The sequence below is a fragment of the Muntiacus reevesi genome, chromosome 3 (genome assembly GCF_963930625.1).
Source record: "Muntiacus reevesi chromosome 3, mMunRee1.1, whole genome shotgun sequence".
Lineage (NCBI taxonomy): Eukaryota > Metazoa > Chordata > Mammalia > Artiodactyla > Cervidae > Muntiacus > Muntiacus reevesi.
The window spans coordinates 182,584,909-182,611,914 of NC_089251.1; the positions used below are offsets into that span (position 1 = coordinate 182,584,909).

At 39.3% G+C, this 27,006-nt stretch overlaps 1 protein-coding gene across 3 annotated transcripts in view; it reads left to right on the top strand.

Annotated features, from left to right (window-relative positions):
* Positions 1–27,006, top strand: part of LOC136165203 (NHS-like protein 1) — a 142,536-nt gene that overhangs the window by 83,792 nt on the left and 31,738 nt on the right. For all 3 annotated transcript variants that reach the window (XM_065931273.1, XM_065931274.1, XM_065931275.1), the window contains exon 3: positions 20,098–20,225. In XM_065931273.1, the coding sequence (XP_065787345.1) occupies positions 20,098–20,225 (128 nt within the window). The remainder of the gene's footprint in view (positions 1–20,097; positions 20,226–27,006) is intronic.

Sequence of the window (27,006 nt, forward strand, 5' to 3'; positions counted from 1 at the left end):
ACTGCCAGAAACCTCTTGTTGTTCTTGCTTTCTAATAGGAAAAGGCCAGGTTTCATGACAAGTACATGGGTGACATTTAGTTTTATATCCTGCCTTTGTTGTGTACTAGGAATATATTATTTGAGTTTAAATTTGAGTGTGTCTCTTTAAGATTTTGAACTTGTTTTTTATCTATTAGTTAAAGATCCCAATACCTATTTTCATAGGAATAAAACCAACTTATTTAAATATAGTACCTCAAAGTACCTGTCCCTCAATGTGGAAGCAGAAAGTGTTTGTGGAGGAGGAGTGTCTTTTAATATAAGTGCAGTGGGATACAGAGAGAGAACTTTCAGTCCTCTTTCCCAGATGCTCTCATGATTTAGCTGATGCTCTCCCTCCCAGCCATTATGCTCCAGAGATAGACACTGGGGAGGAGGGAGAGAGGAAGAGAACAAGGGACATATGTCATCAGATGACAGTGACGGTCACAGACTCATTCACTTCATCCACATGAGCAAGATGCCTTTTCCTCCACTCCCATCAGTCTCTGAGAGATACCCAGGATGCTAGAGCAGAAGGCCCCTCCCTGGTCCTCTGGTTGATCAATCCCCTCTGCATTTGAATCCCATTTCTTTTAGGAGTTTCCCTGATAGCCCAGTTGGTAAAGAATCCGCCGGCAATGCAGGACACTCCGGTTCAATTCCTGGGTCAGGAAGATCCACTGGAGAAGGGATAGGCTACCCACTCCAGTATTCTTGGGCTTCCCTTGTGGCTCAGCTGATAAGAATTCGCCTGCAATGTGGAGATCTGAGTTTGATCCCTGGGTTGAGAAGATCCCCTGGAAAAGAGAACGGGTACCTGCTCCAGTATTCTTGCCTGGAGAATTCCATGGACTGTATAGTCCATGGGGTCACAAAGAGTCAGACACGACCAAGCGACTTTCACTTTATTTTGTATATGATAAACCAGGATGTATTGAAGTTAAGGGATTAATTGATAGCTACTTAGGAAATGGCAACCCACTCCAGTATCCTTGCCTGGAAAATCTCATGGACAGAGGAGCCTGGTGGGTGTGCTGCAGTCCATGGGGTCACAAAGAGTCGGGCACGACTGAGCGACCAACACTTACAGTTTATAGATAACTCTGCCAAGAACTCCAAGTCAGGTTTCTCGCCTAGCCCATGCTGGCCTGTTTTGATCTCAGATCCCAAGGGCCTATCTCTGATGCTTCTTCAGCTGCCCTCAACTTCCAGAAAGGTTATTGGGATGGAACTCACTTTGCAAATCAGAGCCTCCAAGGCAGACTTAGTTTCTTCAGCCAATTAATTTAGGAAATGCAAAATAGCCTAAAGTTGGTGACTTCTCTGTTGCACATGCAAACTTCTCTTCACTCATTCTTGATTTCATTAAAATTCAAACATGTTTAAGAGAAATAAAGAAAGGAAGGTTCATCATGAGACATCACATGTAATGAACATCAGTAATCATTGTTTCATCCTAATAGGCTTTGGTGCTTATTTTTAGGGTTATAATAAGTCATCAGTACTTTGATGGACTTAAAAAACACGGTAATAAGACACAGGTTATAAAAGGGACAAAGGAAAGAAAGATAAGGGATTAGAAATACTAAATATACCAATGATTTAGCACTTGCAGCCAGTTTACTCTCTGCCTCGTTCATTACTTACATTCTTCCTGAAGAATCTTTTGGTAAAATTGATGTGTAAAAGGAGACTGTTAAACATCACTGGTTAAAGAAAGATTATCATCTTTTTTTTTTATGAGTAAGAAACATTAAATTACACTCATTCATAGAGAATTTTAACTTGTTTTCTAGTTTAGACAAAAATAGGCGTAGAATGGAGAGCTTGGGGGAGGAGTGGTTCTTTATTGTGGGAAAGCCACTGCACAGAAGTAGGATATGTAATCGTTTCATCTTCCCTGGACCACGGCAGCATTGCCACCTTCTTCTGTTATTACCTATTCCGAAAAATGAGATAGGCAGCCAGAATTGTGATTCTAGTGCTGCCTATAGCCTGGAAGGTGTTGGAAAATCATATCCTATTTTTGTACATGGCTTCTCCCTCCGAAAAAGAACTTTTTTTATCTCCAAGTTCCGTTCTGAGCTCCAAAATTCTGATTGGCCTCTCAGTACGTAACTGCTTAAGGGTGATATGTACGGGGTTTATTGACACAAAAGTAGGATTTACAGCTGAATGCAAGTCCTGAGTTGTCTAGAATCTAAGTTTGTGTTGACAAACTGCAAAGTGCATCGAGCAGATGAGGTGCTGGGCGGAAGTTGCATCGGAGTCAGAGATGAATCCACACGGCTGCTTCCCTAGTTTACACCCAGTCAGAGATAAGTGTATGAATAACTCTCTGACAAGGTTGATAACGGTGATATCATTGAGCCGCACCCTTGCCCCTGGGTGTTGTCTTTAAAACACAAATCTGATCATGCCTCTCATTAAAAATTCTTTACCAGCTTCCCACCATTGGCAGAATAAAACATAACCTCTGCAGCATCTGAGAACCTTCCTGATCTTCCCCCATTTGCCCAGCCTCACCTCCCAGATGTCCCTTCCTGCCCTCTGCCGCTGTATTCCTCCTCCCAGAGTCTTCACTTCGTGCGCTCACACATAAGGGTAAAGTCCTTCCGTTGGAATGCTGGCTTGGGTTGCCCTTTCTGTCTATCCACACACGTCTCAATCCACTTCCTCTCCTGAACCACAACCGCTCACACCTGGCCAACTCCTCTTCCCCTTGTGCGGGCCAGCTCATGGCTGCCTGGGTTCTCAGAGAGCTTTCCTGGACTCCCCAGGGCAGACCCAGACATCCCTTCCCCACTTTTCCACACACACCCACAGAACCCTACACCCCTCCGTTCACTGGTACTAATTGTGTTCACATGTTTATCCCCCACCTGTCAGCAAGACCCTTGGGAGCAGGACCTTTTCTTGTCACTTGTGTGACCCCAGTGCTTGGTACTGTAAATACTGTTGTGTCTGTGGAGGTCCTGGAATGGTCATCTCAAACTCACGAGGAAGATCAGTCATAGCCCGGGAATAACTGGTGAGGATGCGGGAGCGAGGAGATTGGAGACAGAGAGTGCAGAGAGAGGGTGATGAAGGCTGAGCCTGGGAGGCTCTTATTTTAGGGGCTTGGGAAGGAACAGTTGGGGAAAGAGTAACTGGGGAAGAAGACGGCAAATCAGAATGGGGCATTGGTCGTTGTCCTCAGGGACAGGCAGGGTCGGAAGAAAGGCTGCTGAATTGGTTGGGAGGGGGCCATTGGTGACTGTCAAAAGTGTGGTTTCCAGGGGGTCTGTGGATTTAAGAAGCCAGGTGTCATGAGATAAGAATTATTTTAATAAGCAGAAAAATCATAATATAAGTGATTTTTTTAAAAGAAATAAATGATGTCGCCAAGGCAAAGAGTATTTTGAGGTGGTTGCTGGCTAAAAGTAGTAATATTACTTGTTTTAAAAACTAGAGCCAGTTAAAACATGATTTTAGACAAAAGAGCCCACAGGAGGAGGAAAGGTTGCAAATGTTACAAAGAGTATATTATATTATATTGTATTGTATTATATTATATTATAAAGGGAGCATATTCCATCAGTAGTCAGAAGGCAGTGAACGGGCACAGGCGGAGATCAGGTTTTGACTTCCAACTTCCAGACAGAAAACTGGAGAAAGCATGTTTTGAGATGGAGCAAAAAAACACTGTGTTATTTATTAGAGTCTTGATAGAAATGTGGCCCCCACTGTGTGGCCACTTCCTTAGTGAGAAGGATGACTTCATTTGGAGCTGAATCCTCCAGTGCTTGTGAATGTAATTAGGTTGACTTTTCAAAGCCAAATGGTAATGTTATTAAAGACTTTTTTTTTTTAATGTTTAGTATTTTATTGCACTTCCTTTGGAATTTTTGTCCTTAGGGAAAGTTGCCCAACATGAGGAAACAATGGATTAAATTCCCTATTGAGAAAAATGAAATGCAAGACAAAAATAAAAAATTAACAGAATGGAATGATACACAAAGGGGTGTCTTAACTTCTCTTGCTGGTTTCAGTCGTGCACCAAAATTTTTATAATACTAACTCTGGGTATGGTAACCCTGAACGGGTAGTTAACCTGTGTGAGGGAAGTCAGATGCAAGAACAAAGGAAAAAGGAACAATCTTTGCTTTTTCAGGGAGTAAAGAGACCTGTCGCCTTTAATAGCAACAACACACAAAAGATAGAATAACAAAGACAGTCATTTGTATGATCCAGGTCTTAACAAAGCACCATGAATGGTTTGAACAAAAGGTTTTTTGTGTCCATGGCCAGTCTGCTGTTTCAGCAATTCCAGTTTAATTCCTGATAAACTGAGTAACTTGAGTGGCTGCTATATTTTCACCCGGTGCAGCATAAAAATGCTACATTGAAGGTACTGTGGATAAGGTTTGTTATCATTCCCCATACAACTAAAGTCCCTGGTGTTGGTATAGACTCTTTGCAAGTTATTTGATATTGAGTAACCTTGGTGATGCTCCACGGCTGCCAGTGATAGGGCTTTTTCATTCTAAAGTGAAATGAGATCACCTCCAATTTGGTTGTGCTTTGGTGGCGCTCAACTAAGATCTGCACACCCACAGCACCCTCACATTTATCATGGGTACGAGAAAGCTTTCGCCTTAATTTAAATCAAATTTCATTCTTCAGGTCTCCTTAAATGATTTTGGGTATGTGAAGAAAAGCAATGTTAAAAGCCAGTTTTCTGCCATGGCAAATAACATTTGAGGAATAATTCTTTCCATGGTTTGCAGTGAAAAATAAAGCTAACAAACAGTTTTATCCAGTGGTGTGAATTTTAATGTTTAATCCCTAAGTGTTTAGGGACAGTTTTATTCCACTCTAATGGAAATTAACTATAGAGGGAGAATATCAATCAATATGACCTCTTTTCGCCCTTTTGCATAAATGACATTGCCTTTGGTGTTTAATATTAGTCATTGAAGGAGATACTTGTCCCAAGATATGGAGGAAAGAGACTCTCTTCCATGCCTTTTCAGTGTATTATTAGTCAGCAAATTCTTTTCCTGTGTGACTGTTGAGCTGATACAATTACTGGTAAGTATTCTCATGGACTCCACCTTCCAGGTTCTGACCACTTTATCTCCCCAAACACACTAAGTAGATTGAAATGAGAAAAGTCATTTGGAATTGTTCTAAAGTAAGTATTAGGTGTGTGATTTCAGAAGTTTGCTTGTCATTTCCCCCCTCCCTTGGTGGAACCCATTTATTTCAAAGGCAGCTTTTCCACCATCTCTCTTCTACCTTGTGAAAGTATTAGTCACTTAGTCATATCTGACTCGGCGACCCCATGGTCTGTAGCCTGCCAGGTTCTTCTGTCCATGGAATGCTCCAGGCAAGAATCCTGGAGTGGGTAGCCCTTCCCTTCTCCAGAGGATCTTCCCATCCCAGGTATCAAATCCAGGTCTCCTGCATTGCAGGCAGATTCTTTACTGTCTCAGTCACATGGGAAGCCCTCTTTTCCACCTTACTCCTTCCCAGAACCTCTCTGGGAGCTTTCCTGTGACATCTGTTCTATCTGACCAGAAATCACAAAGAGTTGCCCGTGATGGAATAAGTATTGTGATGTTGGATTTGGTCAGTGTCTCTAACGTTCTACTGAGACCAAATTTTCTTGGATAGATAACCCTAACAGAGCAGTGAGTTTCATCTTCTCTACCTGCTCTTCCCTCATCCTCTTAGTTACTGACATATATGTAATAGGTGCCCCTCACCCATTAAGTTCTGTGTTTATGCTGGCCCTAACTCACACGTGTCAGTTGTGGTTAATAACCACTGATGACATCTTTGGTATACCAGATAGGCAGGTCACATGCCTTGGGTAAATTAAGATAAAAAGTATTGCCAAAGATAAAATGCACCTAGGTAAGGGCTAGGGACAGCCTCCCTGTCACATCATTACAGGGCCCTTTCAAGCACTGAAGGTTCATTCATTTAATGAACTCCTGGCCACTTACAATGAATAAATCATATGTGGCTTAGGCACCTTCTCTCATAGCTCAGTTGGTAAAGAATCCGCCTGCAATGCAGGAGACCCCAGTTTGATTCCTGGGTCGGGAAGATCCGCTGGAGAAGGAATAGGCTTCTCCCTCCAGTATTCTAGGGCTTCCTTTGTGGCTCAGCTGGTAAAGAATCCGCCTGCAATACAGGAGACCTGGGTTCGATCCCTGGTTTGGGAAGATGCCTTGGAGAAGGGAAAGGCTACCCACTCTAGTATTCTGGCCTGGGTCACAAAGAGTCAGATACGACTGAGCGACTTTCACTTAGGCACCTTTAGGAGGATGTTGGCTTTTACTTTCAGGGACTGGGAAGCCATTGGAGAAGTTTGAGCTCAGGAGTGACATAATCTGACTCACACTTTTTAAGTGGTTCAATTTGGTTCTGTGTTAAAAGTTCGAAGTAAAAGAATCGGAGTGATCCAGGACATTGGGTGGAGATGACCGCAGGAATCAAGGAAAGGTGGAAGTGGCCTGAAAAGAAAATAGATACCAGATAAATCGTTTCTTCTTCCACAGTGCTCTCTATACTCTATCAGCTAAATTCTTCATACTTTGTTCCCCATCTTCCTCTCTAGTTATTCCATTGGTGACTGTGGATCATCATGGCAAAATAAAAGAAACAGATAAAATAAACCCTCTTTCTCCCCTCAGGTCTTTTATCTTTTCTCACCTGGAATAAAGAAAATTCTGGTCTTCGGGAGCCTCATCTAGCACCTCCTCCAAATGGAAGGCTTTTCGTTTTACTTTATACCTGCCCCAAATGGGTTCATGGATTTCACATCAAGCACCTTTCATTTTGTTTCTCCTCCTCTGTGGCTACTTGCTTTCTTCTGAAACAGTTTTCTTGTAGTGACTCCCAGACCAGCAGCAGGAATATCACCTAGGAACTTAGTAGAAGTGTTAAGTTCTCAGGCTCCAATGCAGACCACTGAGTCACACATTCAGGTCAGCCAAGTGGTTAACAAGCCCCCAGGGGATTCGGATGCACCTTCATCGGGAGGACCCGTGCTCCAACAATTGTCATGTGAACTTGTTTAATCAGTCAACCAAATTGTAAACACCTTGAAAGCTGTACCCCTTTCAGTTTCACTAGCTCATTGTGAGCTGAGATTCGAACACACAGCTGCTTCCTGCCAGAGTTGAAGATCTTGGCCACCACCACTCATCTCCCTGGCTGTTAGCAGAAGGTTGCTTGAATGCATTGATTCATCTCCTTCCAGGAAGCTTCCTTTTCCTTGACACGTGGGTGATTGTTGGCATATTTTCTGATTGGCCGTCTCTTTCTGACCCACAGTTAATAAATTATACTCTAGCACCTGGAGCATTTTGTCCTTTGAAGCATTATGTCTCTTGAAGCATTATGTCCAATGGTGCATAATGTCCCTGCACCATTAAGACATGAAGAGAGGAGGGATTTTGGAACTTTTAGAGAGACTTGGGCTTAATCTTTAAAGCCATATATTTTCTCCTTTCATACTTTATGGTATTTTGGATGCAAAATATCATTGACATGATAATTGACAAAGAAGGCATCTTATGGACTCAAATATGGATTTATTGGAACATAAATTTGGATTTTATACTTCATATATAATAATATGCTTTTATATCATTGTAAGTATTCCTGTGTAACTATATACAAACAATCTTAAGGGTAAAGGGAAGAAAAGAATGAATCATTAGTGTAATAGTAAATCAAAAAGTCATATTTATTTGGAATCTATTATTTATAATTGCTGTCAAATTATCTAGGACAATATCCATTGAAAGTATCTATATTAAATCCATGGTGTCTTTAAGATTTAACATAGCTTTTCAGCTCACTTGATATGCTGCAAGTAACTGAGTAACTTAAAAAACTTTTGACCATTTATAGTCCCTTAATTATGTTCTAATTTATTGATTATTGAAGACAATTTCAATAAATTAAAGTACAGCTAGCTGCTTTGAAGGGGGCTTAGCTGCTTTGAAGAAAAGAATTTATGGAAAATCCAAATGTAATTTTGGAAAATCCAGTGTACATGACTGGTAAGGCAGAATCTTAACTACAATATCCGTATGATTTCCTCTTCAGGATTGCCAGACGCAATAAATTAATGTACTAGAAGGCAGATTCCTTCTACTTTGAAATGCACTTTGGTTTGATTTTCAGTAAGAAAATACCTTCCCTAATGTTCCCAGAGCATAATATTTGACTGCAGGAAAACTTTTCCTATGTTGCTTGTTAAATGAAAGCTCAAACTAGGATCTTTAGCTGTCTAAGACCTGATACAGCTGTTGGGCTGGAATTGATTATTGATTTTCTTCTAAATATATGTTTGTAGTCTTCCATGTTCTCAGTCCTCTGGTACCAGACAAAGATATAGTATAAGAACTGGCTTTCAGCCCTGTCACTGATAATCTGATGGATAAATAACTGGGATAGAAGTTTGGAAACCTGGATATACCAGAAATGTAAAACATTTGTGTCTCATAATCCGTAAGACAGGTATAATATCTGCTTTCCTTCAGTTCACACAGAAATATTTTACACACAAATCAAATAATGATGGCCAAGGGCTTTCAGTTTAGAAAATAATGCATTTATTAAGTGTCAGGAGTAATGGCTTTAAAAATCAGTGATGTGAAAAAAAAAGTTGTTTAGACTGTGGTTCATCACAGGACATTCTCACTGAAGCAATACATCATGGCCATTATTTATAATTAACTTTGGAACTGGAGTCCTCCCAGTTGTTAATGACCTTGAATTATAGGAGGAGGATTATGAAAGATTTAATACTGTTAGAAAGCAACCACGTTCAGATTTTAAAGTATGGTATGTCTAAAATGCCGTACTGTTGTGAAATAGCAGCATTGTGCTTTTGACCTGAATGTTTAGACACTTTCCTAGCAGTTCGTACTTGTATAACCGCTACCATCCATACAACCTGAAAAATGACAAAACAACCTTTTTTAACTGGTCCTTCTGGCTTTTAATGCAGCAGTGCTTGTTTTTTGTTTCTCTTTTTTTTTTTAATTAAAGTACAGTTAATTTATAGTATTAGTTTCAAGTGTACAGAAAAGTGATTAAATTATATTTTATAGTTAAATTATATTTTTTCAGATTCTTTCCCATAGATTATGGAAAAAATTTATTATTAATTAAAAGATTATTATTCTTTTCCATATAATAAATAGATTATTACAAGATGTTGAATATAGTTCCCTTTGCCAAACAATAGGTCCTGGTGGTTTACCTATTTTATATATAGTAGTGCATATCTGTTAACCCCAAACTCCTAACTTATCTCTTGTGTCCACCCCCGTTATCCCCTTTGGTAACCATAAGTTTGTTCTGTTTCTGTTTTGTAAATAAAATCATTTGTATCATTTAAAAATTTAAGTTATTTTTTATTGAAGTAGAGTTGGTTTACAATTTTGTGTTAGTTTTGGTTGTACAGCAAAGTGATTCAGTTATATTTGTGTATTTTCTTATTATATGTATTTCAGATTCTTTTCTCACATATATATATAACAAAATATGGAGCATATACTAGGTCCTTATTGTTTATCTGTTTTATGTATATAGTAATGTATGCATATAATTTCCAAATTCCTAATTTATCTCTTCCCCGCACCTTTCCCCTTGGTAACCATAAATTTGTTTTCTATGTCTATGAATCTCTTTCTGGTTTTATAAATAAGTTCCTTTGTACCATATTTTAGGATACCATATGTAAGTGATACATGATATTTGTCTTTCTCTGACTCACTTAGGTTGATAATCTTAAGGTCCATCCATGTTGCTGCAAATGGCATTATTTCATCTTTTTTTTCTGAGTGTATGTATACCACATCTTCTTTATCCATCCATCTGTGGATGGACATTTAGGTTGCTTCCATGTCTCGGCTATTATAAATCATGCTGCTATGAACATTGGGGTGCCTATATCTTTTCCAGTTAGAGTTTTCTCTGGATATATGCCCAGTAGTGGTATTGCTGGACCATATGGTAACTCTGTTTTTAGTTTCTTAAGGACAAGAGTGCTCATTTAATATTACTTCCTTTATTATTTCTTCTTCTTCTTAGATAAGCTAACATTCAGCAAACTTCACTTTTTTTCCCTTTTAGCATCCACTCATCTTTTCACCTCATTTCCTCAGGGAATAAAGGATAAATCCCCTTTTGTTCTGACTTTGCATTCAGTTTCTCTCTCCATCTCCTCCTTTTCCTTCCATCTTTCATCTAAAGAAGTCAGAATTAGTGACTGTTTAAGTTAAAAGCATTCTCTTGGAGTATATTTCAAAATCTTTATAATAAATTCATGAAAAGTTCCACTCACATGTTTATCTCACGGAATTATAAATGTGAAAAAATCAATTATGACAAGTTATACAAATCAATAGTAAAATGCTGGTAGCTTTTTTTAAAAGTAATAACTATTTACTTATTGGCTGTGCTGGGCCATGTTGCCGTGCGGGCTTTTCTTGAGTTGCGGTGAACAAGGACTTCTCTTCATTCCAGCGCTCAGGCTTCTCATTGCGGTGTCTTCTTGGGTTGTGGAGTGGCTTCAGTAGTCGCAGCTCCTGGGCCCTAGAGCACAGGCTCAATAGTCGTGCACGGGCTCAGCTGCCCCACGGCATGTGGGATCTTCCCAGCTGGGAACCTGTGTCTCCCACATTGGCAGCAGATTCTTTACCCCTGAGCCACCAGGAAAGCCCCACAGTGTGTGTTTACTAGTGCCACTAGGTGATTACTTGCTCCTCACACAGGTTTATTCAGAATTCATGTATTTGAGTCCTGTTAAGCTAAGTCCTAGTGCCTGGGAGAAGAAGGTAGGCAGGAAGAAGGGGGTAGATGCAGGTGAGATCAAGTCACTTCTCTCTCAGAAGTCTCCAGAGGCTGCCGTCCAGCCTCATGGTTAAAAGCAAGTCCTTACAGGAACCTCCAAGGCCCTTTACGTATTTAACCATCTCCTACTGTCCTTTCTCTTCACCCAGCCCCGTCACACTTCCCTCCAGCTCTTTCTCGGGGTGATGGGACCCCCTTTCTTCACTCAGGCAGGCCTGCTTCCACACCACTCCCGATACCCTTCTCTGCTTAATTTTTTTCTTAACACTTAGGCTGTTCTTTCTTGTTGTGTAGTTGGCTCTCTTTCCTGTTTGTTGTCTGTATCTTCTTAGAGCCCAAGCTCTCTGAAGGCAGGAAATTTTGTTTATTCTGCTCACTGTGCAGTCTCCTGTACCTACAACAGCCTTGGCAGATAGTAGATGCTCCATAAATATTGATAGTGGTGACTTAACAGATAAACGTGGGACGGGATTGCTTGGCTCTGTAGTCATGACACACGAGGAACTGGGAAAACAGAATTGTCTTAGAGATGTTCTTCCAAGATCCTGCCTTTTTGGCAGTAATTGCGACTATACCTCCTTAATCCTCCTTACTCCTTTTTTCTCTCTCTCTCTATTCTTTTGTTAAAAACACTAGTTGAACCTTTATGCTGTGTGAGGCACTGCAGAGGATCTAAGGAAGTATGCGGTGTGGTTTATAATATTGGAGATTTTAGGCTAGCATGGAAGGCTGTGGGCTTCCCAGGTGACACATTGGTTAAGAACCACCTGCCAATGCAGGAGACGCAAGAGACACAGGTTCGATCTCTGGCTCAGGAACATGCCTTGAAAAAGGGAATGGTTACCCCCTCCATTGTTCTTGCCTGGAGAATTCCATGGACAGAGGAGCCTGGTGGGCTCCATGGGTCACAAGGAGTCTGACATGACTAAGCAGATGCATGTGTGCACGCACACACAGAAGGTTGTAGTAACTGGGAAAGGCTTTGTGAAGAAGGGGATTTGAAGTAAACCTCAGAGGATTTGGGGGAAGCTGTCATGAAGTAGTGCAGTGACTTGGGTTCCTGTAGGCGTGGCAGCTGCCACTGCCAGCCAGTAGACCCTGAGTGCCATCAGCTCTAAGAGAGTTTGGGAGCTGGTGATGGTAGTGTACATTATATATTAATATGTATAATTAATATAAATTGAAGAATTTATAAAATAATTTTCAGAAGGGATCAAAGGATTTTGTTTCATCTTAAAATGCTGAGTCTGCTAATATTTTCATTATTTATGAGATAGATAGTGTTTTCACCTACAGACCTGCTTTCCCTTTGAGGAAAAGCTAAGAGTCCATCTCTAATTTTAACTGTGAAGAGAAGTCGCTCAGTTGTGTCCGACTCTTTGCGTCCCCATGGACTGTAGCCCACCAAGCTCCTCCGTCCATGGGATTCTCTAGGCAAGAATGTTGGAGCGGGTTGCCACTTCATTCTCGGGGATCTTCCTGACCCAGGGATTGAACTCGGGTTTCCCACATTGCAGGCAGATGCTTTAACCTCTGAGCCACCAGGGAAGCCCAAATACCGACATTCTTTAAGATGAACAATACTTACTGCATTTTGTACTCATATTTTTGTTGTTGTTGTTGTTATGGAAATTTAAGTATGGGAAAAAGCTCTAGTAAAACTAGTTCAATTTCTTAATTTCTAAAACCCAAAAGTGTATTATTGATTTATCAGATAAAGACCAGTGTTATTTTATACATAATTAAGTGTGATCCAGAAACATATGGGTTTCCTTGATGGCTCAGTGGTAAAGAATCCCATCTGCCAGTGCAGGAGACATGGATTCAATTGTAGGTCGGGAAGATCGCCTAGAAAAGGAAATGGCAACCCACTCCAGTGTTCTTGCCTGGGAAATCCCATGGAGGAGCCTGGCGGGCTGCAGTCCATGGATCACAAACAGCCAGACATGACTGAGCGACTAAACGACAAAAACAACCCAGAGACGTGGAGGAGGATAGTTTCTCATCATCAGCAAGTTGACACTCTCAGGAAAGAGCACCAGCTTTGTGGCCAGAGCACCTGGAGTCTAATATTGGTTCCACCAACTGGAGCAAGCTTCTTTGTGTCTCAAGGTCTTTTGTACATAAAATGTAGATATTATCCCCATCTCTTAAGGCTATTGTGGAGAGTAAATGATTTACTGTATGTAAAGTGCTTTGAACAATGGCTTGTTCATAGGGAACCCTCAATCAAAGTTAATATTAGTAATACACAGCAGTTACTGTATGTCTGCTGAGAGTTTCTTTACATCTTGCCTTTTCCTACTACAAAGGCTAACTTTTCTTGGAACCTTAGAGCTTGGTGCTGAAGCTGACAGATATTTCTTGCCCAGAGTTACACAGCTCTTCAGCAGCCAAACAGCCGACTCCAGATGCCCAATTCCTGTTGCAGTTTCTTCATGATGCTCTAAGATCCCTACCAAAGGGAACCCCACCCCATTTCTCCAAAGATCCTTATGAACATCTTTCATATCCTAGCATCTCCTGGTTCCATCTTTGTTAATTTCCTTGGGCTGCCATGACAAAGTGCCACAAACTGGGTGACTTAAAACAATAGAAATTGATTGTCTTATAATCTAGAGGCCAGAAGTCCAAAGTCAGGGTGTTGGCAGGGCCATGCTCCCTTCAGCCTCTGGTGGGCACCCTCTTCCAGTTTCTGGTGACCCCGTGTGCTCTTGTAGCGGCATAACTCCAGTCTGTCTCTGCCTCTGTCTGCACCTGGCTGTCTTTCCTCCGTGTCAGTGTGTCTTCAAATGGTCCAAGGGTCTCTGTGTCCTCTTCTCACAAGGACATCATATTGGGTTAGAACCCACCCAAAAGACCTCATTTTAACATGCTTACATCTGGAAAGACTGTAAGTAAGGTCATAGTCATAGGTATCGGGGGTTAAGACCTCAGCATTTCTTTTCTGGGGACACAGTTCAACCCAGCACACATACTTTCAGATCAAAAAACCTTGATCCTTTTTTCTCCTTGCTTTAGAATTTACAAAACATCGAATACATTTACCAGGCATCTGGCTGATACTCTTTTAGTGTAAAAATGCTCCTAAGTATAAGGCTTCTTGTTACATGAAACCAATTAGGTTTATAAATTTTGTACTTATATCAACTCAAAAATTTGTGCTCTTTTTTTGGGTTGCGAGGAGTTAGAAATAAATGTTTAGGCCACTGACAGTAAGAGGATCCCTGTATGAGTGTCATATGGAGAAAAAGAAATACAACCTCATGATGTTTTAGTCAAGATGTAGTCAACAGTTTGGTCAGACTATAGAATCTTAAAGAACTGTGTAGCCAGGCAGGTCTTGTTATGGACTTGCTTACTGACTTTTAAAAGTGAGAGGATTTGAGGTAGTTATGGCTTATGTGGTGAATGTTGACGTCAGTGACCGTGTTTTTTAAGCCCTGGCCAAGTGGGAGGGTTCTGTACCGAGTCTTGACACACCCTGACCTAATCTCTTACCTGAAAGAGCAGAGATCTCAGAAATACTTGTTGACCGATTCTCATGACAGCTTCCCGAAAGAAGTAATGGCCCAGCTTTAGAAGTGGAATCTGAGTTTCTAGGAGGTTAAGATGCTATCCCCCAGGTCTCACAGGTAGTGAGTGGTACCTGGTTTGTCTTAATTACAGACACTCAGCTGCTCCTCTGTAGACCTGCCCCACGGCCATGCCGCCCACCCATCCACCCACCCCCGCCAGTGGTTAACGTTCTGTTACTGAAACACGCAAGTGTAGCTTTTCACTGCAAATCCCACATTTCTCAATGTTATTCAGGAAGGATTGGAAGTAAACATTACTGAGTGTTGGGAGAATGGGTGACAAGGATCTGGGAAGTCAGATTCAGTGTTGTCTCTGGAGGAGTCATTAGAGTTGGTTTGGAATAGTTGAATTTTCCCCTTGCTTATGAGGTAAGGTTGCCCTTCCTTCTCACCTCCGAAGGTACATGTGGACGTGTGACTTGTTGTGCCCAGAGAAACAGGAGAGGAAGTAACCTGGTTACTTCTGGCAGAAGTTTCCAGAGCCAGCGGTGCTGCTGCGTGATGGTCTGAGCACTCTCTGAGGGCGATCTTCCTTCAGCCTGATCTCCGTGTGACTGCCACCTCTGCCTGGACCGGGGGACTGTGCAGAGTCAGAAAAGCATCTTCTTGTTATATTAAGCCCCTGGGGTTTGCAAGTGTTTGTGACTGCTTTATACTCCAGCTCGTTGTCACTAATTCATTACACTTAGGAGCAAAACAGAGAGCATGGAAATTCATCAAGGATTTCCAGTAGAGAAAATGAGTTTGAAGATAACTCTAAATCTTCTTGCCGCAGACTCCCTCAACATATCTAAAATATTAAAGCAGAAAATCCAACAAATAGTGTAATATGTGAAGATTGGGAGGACAAAACAGTATTAAATTCATAAGATGGTTAGGTAACCCTCTAAGCCTATGACAGTACTTTGCTTCTATATTTAAAACTTTGGTCATCCACGATATTTGTCCATTGTTCTTGTGCTAAAGAAAATAGCTGGACGGGAAAGGAAGGAGGAGGAAATTTGTGGCTGGGAAACCAGAGGACACTATAAACAGTGACACCTTTATCTGCACAGTACTGTGAGAACAATAGCCTGGTTTTACTCTAAATTTCTGTTGCAAGAAGCATATGTGTTAAAGAGAGAGCTTCTATTACATTTAGTATCATGTTTCCCGCCTGTGATTGCTGGCATAACCTGGCTTTAAGTTATATTTTGCCTTGCCCTTGCCATCAGTTTAGTGTTTGAAAAGTCTTTGTTTATTCATGATTGCAGTACTCGCTTAGATCTTACTCCATAGGCGATAAACTCGGTTTTTAATGAACAAAGCCAAGGTTTTAGAAGCTGAGGGCCACTGCAACTTGAGAAGAGGAAATTTTCCTAGATTTCCCATTAGAGTTGAACATAAATGACAGTGGAACTTGATGAGTTTATTAGCATAATTAGAGTATTTATTAATTAATTAGATTAATTAATGAGTTTGTTAGATTAATCTGGTAAGAATTAAAAAATTGGTTATCTGCCATAAATTTATATGACCTAATTTAATCTTAGGTGAGCACCATGTTCATTTGATATGCTAGTTTGTTATACCACTATTTAAACATGTTTGTGACATAAATTTAACCATGGAAAGAAAAGACATTGCCCTTTTAACTAGGCTTGAAAGATGACACATATTGGGAATACTAACAATTGCCAGCTTTTCATGATTTTAATATATGGATAACAATTTTGCAGTATTTTGGTTTTATAAGCTTTAAAAGGTATGTCATTTGGCTATTTTTAATTTCCTTTTAATTAAAAAGTTTTGAAGTATAATTGATGTACAGTATAGTTTCAGGTGTATAACATACTGATTTGATATTTAAATACATTGCAAAATGATCATGGTAAGTCTGGTAACATCTGTCACCATACAAAATTATTATGGTATTATCAACTATGTTCTATATAAGGGTGTATATTACATCCCTATGACTTATGTATTTTATAACTGGAATTTTGTACATCTTAATCCCCTTCACCTATTATGCCCAACCCCATCACCCCTGACATCTGGCAACCACCCACTTTCTCTCTGTATCTTTAAGTCTGTTTCCGATTTGTTTGTTTTGTTTTTTAAATTTCACATGTAAGTGAAATCGTGTGGTATTTGTCTTTGTCTGACTTATTTCACTTGATCTTAGCCAAAAGGCCGAGAAGCGACAGACTTATTTCACTTTGCATAATACCTTCTAGGTCCATTCATGCTATTGCAAATGGCAAGATTTCATTCTTTTTTATGGCCGGGTAATATTCCTCTGTGTGTGTGTGTGAATGAACATTGGAGTACATATATCTTCTTGAGTTACTGTTTTATTTTCTTCAGATAAATACCCAGAAGTAGAATTGCTGAATTGTAATGATAGTTCTGATTTTAATTTTTTGAGGAACCTCCATACTGTTTTCCATAGTGGCTGTGTCAGTGTACATTTCCACCAACAGTACTGCAGTTCCTTTTTCTCCACATTCTTGCCAACTCTTGTGATTTGTTGTCTTTTTTGATGATAACATTTTGGATATTTTTAATATTATTGCCAAGAATATCAAAATGAATACCACCTTTAGAGATGACCTAGCCTAGCAGTCCTTGCAGAGGAATCTTTTTTAAACATATTCTTACTTGGTACCTGATATTGAGAACCGATTTTTTTAGTGCTATAAAATTCTATAATTTAAGATTTGTACTTATCTTAAGGTCAGTGAATGAGGGTGAAAAGGATTATTTTTGGAATAAGAAAAGGATTTGGTTTAAAGGGCCTTGGCCTTAACTTTGTGTTTTGTTTTGTTTGGTAACTATTTTTGAAAGCACCAAATTATGTGATAAGTAACTTACAGTGGTAATAGGTTTTTATTAGTTTATCTTACAAGATTCATCCTGAATCCTTAGGAGACTTCAGTCTATAGGACTACAGAAAAGTTAATTTAGCAATACAAATTAATGACATGTAGAATTATAGGGTTGAGTGTTATGTTTTATTTTAGCTTTAACATAAAAAAAATAAAATCAGACTTCCCTGGTGGCTCAGTGGTAAAGAATCTGCCTGCCAGTACCAGAGACCCGAATTCGATCCCTGATCTGGGAAGATCCCACACACCATGGAGCAACTAAGCCTGTACGCTGTAACTACTGAGCCTATGCTCTAGATCCTGGGAGCCGCAACGACTGAGGTCCATGCGCCCTGGAGCCCATGCTCCACAACAAGAGAAGTCCGTGCACCCCAACTGGAGAGTAGTTCCTGCTCCCCGCAACTAGAGGAAAGCTCAGGCAGCATGAAGACTCAGCACAGCCAAGAGGAAATAATTAAAATCATTTTGAAAAGTAAAATATTTACAGAATCCAAGAACTCTGCACTGAACACCATTTGAAAACTAGTCATCATGCTTTATGTAACACCCTTGTAGGAATGAGAACAGAATCTGGTGATACTATTTATTTTTGTAGAGAAGTTGTGAAATATTGGAGAAAAATGTGGAAGTCTTTTTCACTGAAAAGGGTTCAATTAGTATTATAAATCCTCATTTTTTCAAATGTACTCTGAGGTGTCAGAAAGTTTTTAAAATTTTCTTTTTTTATTCAGTGTTAGTTAGCATGGGTTGCCAGTCCAGCCCACACATTATTCAGCCCATAAGTAACTGAAGTATTAGTGTTTAACTATCTTATGATTACCTGTACAATTTTTCGGTTAGCTTGGTGTTCTAAAAGAACTTTGTGACTATTTCCATGGAGTTTTAATAAAAGTCTGATGTGTAGTTTTCATTTGACTCTCTGCTCCCACCATGAGATAGGTAACACAGGAGAGTGAGGATTTTTTTATTTTTATCCTTCCACTAAAGCAGCTGCTCATCTCCTCTTTGAAGAAGCAGCTTAGATCCTAGTGTTAAAAGGGAGCTCTGAAGATGCCCTGCTTTAGTTCTGTGCCATTAGCTGCATGGTTTTGTAAAACTGTACAAAGAGGAAGCTTGCCCCAAACCAAACACCTGTCACCTTCCTTTAACAAGATGGATATTTAAAGCAACACTGTGGGGAATCCTTTTGCAAGGCAAATACTTTTCTGAGGTATCTAAGTCATGGGAGAGCTCCTGGGGCTTTAAAATGTCATTAGAACCCTTGCGGTGTTCTCCCTCAACTGATGGGAGTTATCCGTGCAGTGGTTCCTCCTTGAAGAGAATCCCTAGTCTCTGAGCAGCCAACGGCCCCAGTCACTGCTCCGTGAACAGGAAGATATCTCAGACTGCCACCCAGCTTTGTGCTAAACTCCACACAGTGATTACTGTCTGTTTGGCATCAAATTAAACTGGAAGTAAAAACAGAATGAGAGATTATAATCCGTGATCTCTCACTTCCAGTTGATCAGTCTAAAAGGCAAGCCTCACATGAGAATTGCTTGTGTTTTTTGATGTGGAATTACATCATCAATTGTTACATGTCGAAAATTATAGTGCATATCGAAAACAGTATGGAGGTTCCTCAAAAAACTAAAAATCGAGTTGCCATGTCATCTGGCTATCCCAGTCCTGGGCATACACCCAGACAAAACTCTTAATTTGAAAAGATACATACATCCCTGTTTCATAGCAGCACTGTTTACAATAGCCATCAAAGCAGCCTAAATGTCTATCAGCAGAAGAATGGATAAAGAGGATGTGGTACATATATACAATGGAATACTACTCAGTCATGTAAAAGAATGAAATATTGCCATTTGCTGCAACATAAACAGACCTAGAGATTATCGTACTAAGTGAAGTAAATCAGAAAAAGACATATCATGATACCATTTATATGTGGAATCTAAAATATGACACAAATGAACTTATTTACAAAATAGAAGCAGACTCACAGAGAACAGACTTATGGTTGCTAAGGAGGAGGGGAGGAAAGGATTGGGAGTTTGAGACTAGTGGATCCAAACTATCACATATAGGATGGACAGGCTTCTAGCTGGCTCAGCGGTAAAGAATCTGCCTGCTAATGCAGCAGACTTGGGTTTGATCTCTGAGTGGGGAAGATCCCCTGGAGAATGAAATGGCAACCCACTCCAGTATCCTTGCCTGGGAAATTCCATGGACAGAGAAGCCTGGCAGGCTACAGTCCATGGGGTCGCAAAAGAGTCAGACACGACTTAGTGACTAAACAATAGCAACCTACTATATAGCACAGGGAATTCTATTCAATATCCTGTGATAAACCATAATGGAAAAGAATGTTAAAAAAGAATGTATACATGTATATCTGAGTCAACTTGCTATATAGTAGACATTAACACAACATTGTAAATCAGCTATACTTCAATAAAAGTAATGTAATTACCCTGACTCAGAGAGTTTTTGAGAGGTGTAAAACAGTCCCTTTGAAGTGTATTAACGTATCGGGATGGGGAACACATGTAAATAAAAGGAAAAAGAAAAAAAAAAAGTGTATTAACGTGGCATATAAGGTGTGGTAGCTGCTTTACTAACTCTTAGTTCTTTTTATCATCATTTTTGTTATTATTTTAAATCATTATTGTATGTAGAAAAATATCACAAGAAAAGGTAAATAAAAAGGAGTAAGCAAATCCTAGTTCTCAAAGCCCTTTCTCCCCTCCCTGGCCTCTTCCCCTGCAGAATGTGATAAGTTACGGCGGGATGGCTACCGGAGTTCTCAGTACTATTCCCAAGGACCCACCTTTGCAGCCAACTCCAGTCCCCTCTGTGATGATTACCAAGATGAGGATGAAGAAACAGATCCAAAGGTAAGGCTTCTAAATTCAACACATGATCCTCGACTGGCTCCCAGAACAGAACAAAGACCTAAGTTAGAAAAACTCGTGAAATGAGGATAAAGTCTGTTTTTTAGTTAGTAGTATTATCCTGTGTTAATCTCAGTTTTGGCAAATGTACCACGATGATATAATATGTCAATATTAGGGAAGACTTGTTGATAAGTACACAAGGAATTCTCAGTACTGTCTTTGCAACACTCTATTATAAGATAGGCTTTGTATTAGATGATTTTACCTAACTTTAGGCTAATGTTAAGTGAACTGAGCATGTGTAAGGTAAGCTGGGGAAAGCTGTAATGTTTGATAGGTTAATGAGTTATATGCATTTTGACATTTGTTTTCAGCTTATGATGGGTTTTTTGGACAAAACCCCATTGTAAGTTGAAGAAGATCTATACAAAAAAAGTCTTTTAGCATAATAGGAAAAGCAGCTATTTCAGAATTGATGTGGTCTATAATTTTTTAAAACTTACTTTTTTCTTGTTGGCGTGAGTAAGAAAAATTAAAACCAGTAGATGAATTACATGGTAAGGATTTTGTTTTGTTTTTATTGTTTTTCAGCTTTATTGAAGTATATTGACAAAATTATATATAAGTTCAAGTGTGATAATTTGATATACATGTGTTTTGTGAAATGACTACCACAGTCAGACTGATTAACATGTCCATGACCTTGATACTTTAAACGAAGAATTATAATCATTTTTTAAACAAGTAGTTATTAAGCTTCTTACGTGCTAGGAAATATATTAGATGCTGGCGATGTAACAATGAAGCAAATAGAAGAAATCTTCTCTTGATAGCGCTTTGATCTGGTGCTGAGACACTGAGAATAAGCAAGCAATGACGCTGTTTCAGCGATGTGTGCTCTGGAGCAGAATAGAGCAGGAGGTTGCAATTTTAAATTAAAGGGTAGGTTTTTCCCAAGCAAAGAGGTGATTGGGATTAAAAGAGTTAGCCATGCAGAAGTCTTGGAGAAGGGCATTGCAGGAAGAAACAGCAGCCAGTGAATAAATGTATATAGCATATGCCTGATACTACAAAACACAAAGATTAATAAGGTATTAAGCATGTGCAGACATGCCTCAGGAGACTTACAGCTCTCAGGTAGGGAGAACTCACCAGAATAAAAAGTTTCATATATATTACATGCTACAATACGTGTTTGTCATATGGTAATATTTGAAAGAGAACTTCTTGCTTGGGCAGTTAGGAAATGGGGAAGGGGCTGGGAGAGGGTGTAGTGTGTGAAAGAATAGTTACAGGGCTCTTGTAACAGGTAAGACATACTAAAGACCTAGAGATCCGAAGAGTGGCTGTGTGAATGGTGAGGAGTCAGGGAGGGAAAGGGGGAGGATGTTAAGAGAGAAAGGGGTTTATTTCTGTGCTTTCATCCTGACCCATTGATCTATTTTTTTGTGTGCTAGTACCATATTGTTTTGATTTCTGTAGCTTTGTAATATAGCCTAAATTAGGGAGTATGATTCTTCCAGCTCCGTTCTCCTGTGAAAATATTTATGGAGTTAAATGAACGGAGGATGAACAGCCTGTTCAAGAAGATCTTCGAGAACAGTCTTTCACTCACCACTTTCTAGATAAAGAAATTAATGCCTCGAAGATGCAAGTGATGCATACAGCAAGTGGCAGAGCTAAGACTTGAAGTTTGTCTCCTAATTCCTAGAATAATACTACCTCTTAACTTTATCTCTTAAATTCCATACATGGAAGTTTTCTAAATTTCTAAGTCCACACTCATGCATTTATCCGCTTGCTGTCCATCTCCACTTAAAGGTTTCTTACAGCTATCTTAAACTGATTCAAATTCAAATGTGATTCTCACATCTCTCTTCCAAAAAAAAAACAAACAAAACCCTACCTGATTCTTTTATAGTTTTCCTCACCTCAGTAAGTTTCAACTTGTTTCTACCCATTTTTAAGTCAAAATCATTGGGCACATTCTTGATTCTTTTCTTTTTCTCAACACCTAGAGCAAATTCTGTAGGATTATCTGTTAGTGAACCACTCCAGAATTGCAATTCACGTATTATGTGGCAACTAGGTCTAGAGCCTGTCCCTGAGAGTGGATGGCTGAGGCATACTGGAGGTGTGGTTGTGAAGGATCAGAGCAGTTGTGAGATGGATCAGCTCAGTGGATACTGAGGTCGCCAAGGGTGATGACAGGAGTAGTGGCGGAAGGAGTCTGAAGCAAGATTACAGACGGGCAATGCCAAGTGAAAGAGTTAGCTCTTATTGCATAGCTAATCAGAAATCACTAACATTTTTCAAACAGAAGATTTTATGATTAGGAATAAAAATTATATATATCTTTTGTTAGATGGAAGACATAGCTACTGTTGAAACTGGTTTTCTAATTTATTTAAAGTATCAAATCTGACTTTAGAACATTTAGAGGGGGAATATTAACAGACTAATTTCCATGTTAAAAAAAATCGTATCAAAAATTACATCATATTGACCTCCAGAGTAGTAACTGAGTTGATGAAAGTGTTAACTAACCTTATTGTGGTAATTGTTTTATAATATATATGCATCAAATCATCACATTGTAGACCTTAAATTTTCACAATATTAATGTCAGTTATATCTCAATAAAACTGGGGGAAAAGTGAAATAGTAAAAAAATTTAAAAATTGAACCAAATTGAGGAAGAACACCAAGCTTAGATAGTTTCACAAAGAAGAATCTACTAAAGCTTTTAAAGAGTAGGTTAATCCAGTGCTTGAAACTGTCTGAGAGCAAAGAAAAAGAAGGAAAATGTAGAATTAATAAATTAGTTTTAACACTGATACCAAAACCTGACTACACAAGTCAGAAGATGAACTGGCCAATCTCATTCATGAATATTGGCATTAGAAATTAAAAGTAACAGGGAACATAATCTAGTAACTCATTATGAGATGAATACTTCAAAATCAACCTGGATTTATTTCCATAGTAATGTAAGAATGTTCATCATTAGGTAATTCAGTCATGTATTAATCATGTTAATATACTTCAGGGGAAAAATCATATAAAAGCTGTAGATATTGACATTTGATACAATTTTACATCCATTCTTGATTAAAAATAATAATAATATGGGAACAAGTGGATATTTGTAACTTAACAAAAGTACCTACCTGTCACCAAATCCAACATAATTTTTAATGGGCCATTCTCATTAGAACAAAGAATAAGACAGGCATTTGCAGTCACTATAACATAGTATAGATATACATATGGTATAATATTAATGTATAGAAATCAATAACTTTCATATCTACATATGCAAGTTAGAAGATATAGTAGAAAAAGTCTACTTAAAATAGCTACAATAAACAAAGTAGGGAAAATTTTAATTTAAAAATGCAAGTTATATATGTAAAAGCTTTAAAATACTTTATGGGAACACAGCTAAGATTTGAATAAATGAAAAGATACAACATGCTCTTAGATTAGAGGATTCAATATCAAAAAGCTGTCAATTCTGCCCAAGTTAATTTTAAAAATTAGCACAGTAGCAATAAATAATTGAGTAGTTTTGTTCTGTTTTAGTGTGGAATTCTTTTATGGGATGGGAGGAGGAGAAAGAGCATTGGAGAGTCCAAGGTTCCTACCAGCAAAGCTGTAATCTCGAAGAGCAATGGGGAAGGAGAATCAGCCTGAGCAGGTATTAAAGCACAAAGAGTCAGGAATCACTGCAGTGTGGCACCTGAATATACAAACTGGTAGGACAGAATGTTAAAGACAGATAAAGTCCAGGAAGTGACCTAACTTTTTAGGGCTTCCCAGGTGGTGCTAGTGGTAAAGAAGCCACCTGCCAATACAGGAGACCATAACAGACCATGGGTTTGATCCCTGGGTCAGGAAGATGCCCTGGAGGAGGGCATAGCAACCCACTCCAGTATTCTTACCTGGAGAATCCCTTGGACAAAGAGGCCTGGCTGGTTATGGTCCATAGGGTCACAAAGAGTTGGACACGAGTAATGCAACTTTGCATGCATGCATGCATATGATGAAGTTGGCATTTGAGATCAGATGGGGATCCAGTCATTGTATGAAGGGCTCCAAGCTAACGGCTTATGGTCTCTATGTTAAGACCAAGACCTCTGACTGCAATCATGTCTTTAAATGTCACTCTAGCAGTTGGGGTCATATTAAACATGGAGTACACAGAAGTCAATTTAGAAGGAAAATTCTACTGGGAAAACCCTTTGTATTTCCAAGTAGGCTATGCTGAGGACAGCAGTGAACTCTGGAGAAGAAGGGACAGGTAATAATTAAGCATCTATTATGTGCTTAGGATAAAAGCACTCTCCTAAGATGAGAGTTGCTAATAAGGCAGAAGTTAAGGACATGTAAATGAGAACAGAGAACTTAGGGGATGTCTGTTTTCGTTACTTATTCTGGCTCATCATTCCAAAGTAATTATCCAAATGCAAAACATTTCCCAAGTAGGACTTGTGTTTATGGTATAGTGAAAGTTACTTTGCTGATGATTTCCACATATATATCTTTCAAAGTAGTGATGTAGTGTAGCAAGAAAAGAAATTGTTTGAACTGTTTCCAAGTATATGTTATATATGTCATCTACACAGTAAACATGCTGCTTGAGAAATAGTGTCTGCAAAGAGATTCAGAAATCTCACAAAATAACATTTTTATTCAACTGTGAAATCAAAGAGTAAGCGGTTGCTTTAATATTGTTCTGGTCTTGACAGTTTTTTGTTTTGTTAGTTTGCATTATGTGCCAGGTACTACCAAAGAGGTTATTCAGGTATTTGAAGGAAATTTCAGTTACAGATGACAGGATACTTCCTGTGAGTTGAGAGGGCATATCTCCAACTGCCATTGTGGGAGGTTATGTTTGATGACATGGTCACTGAATCAGGGAAACATTCACAGAGGCCCCATTGTCTGAGCAGAAAGGATATCAGTCATGAGTTACTCAATCTCTTGTGTGAAATTTGCCCCCCTTCTCTCCAGACAGATAAATTAGACTGGGATTGTGGCAATAAATGGTTGACTTTCATAGTATTGATGGAAACTGAAATTTTCTTTTCTAGTCTCTGTTTTTCTTTGAACTGGCATCATCTCAGGTTCCGTTTTAGTCTTTATTGATATGAGAGATTTAAATCGAAGGAGGATTTTGAAGATGACAAAAGGACAGTGGCCTTACTCTGTAACTGCACATGAAGGAAGCATGGATAAGGTGATGCTTGGGAGACTGGTCTAGAGCAGCTTTCCCACCTGTCGAAGTTGGTGGCCTTGGCAAATTGCTTCCCTCTGCGAGTTTCAGTTTCCTCAACTGTGAAGGGTCATAAACCACATGTTCTGGTTTTGCTCAGGATAGCCCTGGTTTACAGCTGCTGTTCTGTGTAATTATTAAAAGGACTCCTTTCACTCTCAAAGGCATTCTGGTTTTGATAATAAATGACTTGATTGCCTTGCCCACCTTGAAGATGATTGTGAGGCTGAAGGGAATTAATGTTTTTAAATCCTTAAGCGTGGTGCCTGGCACACTATATGCTCAAATAATGATGACTGATGTCTTTAAACTGCTTGGTTTTTCAAACCAGACTTCAAAGAAATTAGCTCAGTAGACAGTGTCTGGTTTTATGAAAATTTGGCTACTCTTTCAATCATTCTAAGTCTTTTATTCCACAAACATAGAATTTCCTACCTAAGGCAATAAATTTGAGAGGTTTCAGCAATTACTAAAGCTTTCTAATTGTTGTGACTTTACAGGTTATCCGTGTGTAGAACTACCAGTGGTTATTATACTGGTACTCACTTCATAATAATAGTAGAACACTTCTGAACTTTTTCACAAATTATATCTCATTTTCACAAGAACTTCCATAAAATCAGTATTTTTAAATAATTATTGCTATCATTTTAACCATCTGGAAACTGAGACTCAGATATATTAAGTTACTTTCCCAAGATCACATAGCCAGAACATATTCAAGAAGACATATAAAGGGCTTCTCACTTTATATTTCATTTCTTTTCATTGCACCATATTGAAGTAATAGGACAAGATTACTAAATTACCCAAGTTCCTTCTCATTATGCCTGCTGTTGTCACTTTTCCTTCTGTCTTTGACTTGTTTGGTTTGTTCATTTATTCGTGGTATTGTTTTAAAAAACCATGTTAAGTCCTGCTTAGCCCCTGGCCTTGCATCACTTAACTATCTAGAAAACATGATTCTAGATAGTTATTTTCTTATTGGGTCTCTCTGGGTAAGTAATTCCAGGACGCAGTGAAAACACAGGAGTTTTTGCTGATTCCATGTGTTTGCTGCTCTGAGATCTGTGGCATTTGTTGCTCTGTCCTCTTTAGGCAGGGTGAGAAGATTGTGGTCTGTCATTTCAGGCCTTTATGCATTCAAGTAGTGAGGACATCTCTCAACTTGTTCCAGTTTCTCTTCTTCCACGCATCCCATTACACTGGGATGAGGCTCTATTCATATCTGCCTTCCCTTCTAGATCAGGGTGGAGGTGGGAGGCCACACAGCATCCCCATCATATTGATTTCGATATTCCCAGCATGGAGCCAAGCATGTTTGGCGCATGGAAAAGCTTAGGAGCTGGTGTTACCTGTGAGTCTGCTTAATTCTTACTGCAACCATGTAAGTCAGCTTGTACCGAGGTCACAGATGTGTCTTGGAGGAATCATACTACTTGCTTAAGATCACATAGCTTTAAAAATCCTGAAACAGAGTTCTCCCTCTCTTTGCAAAGAACA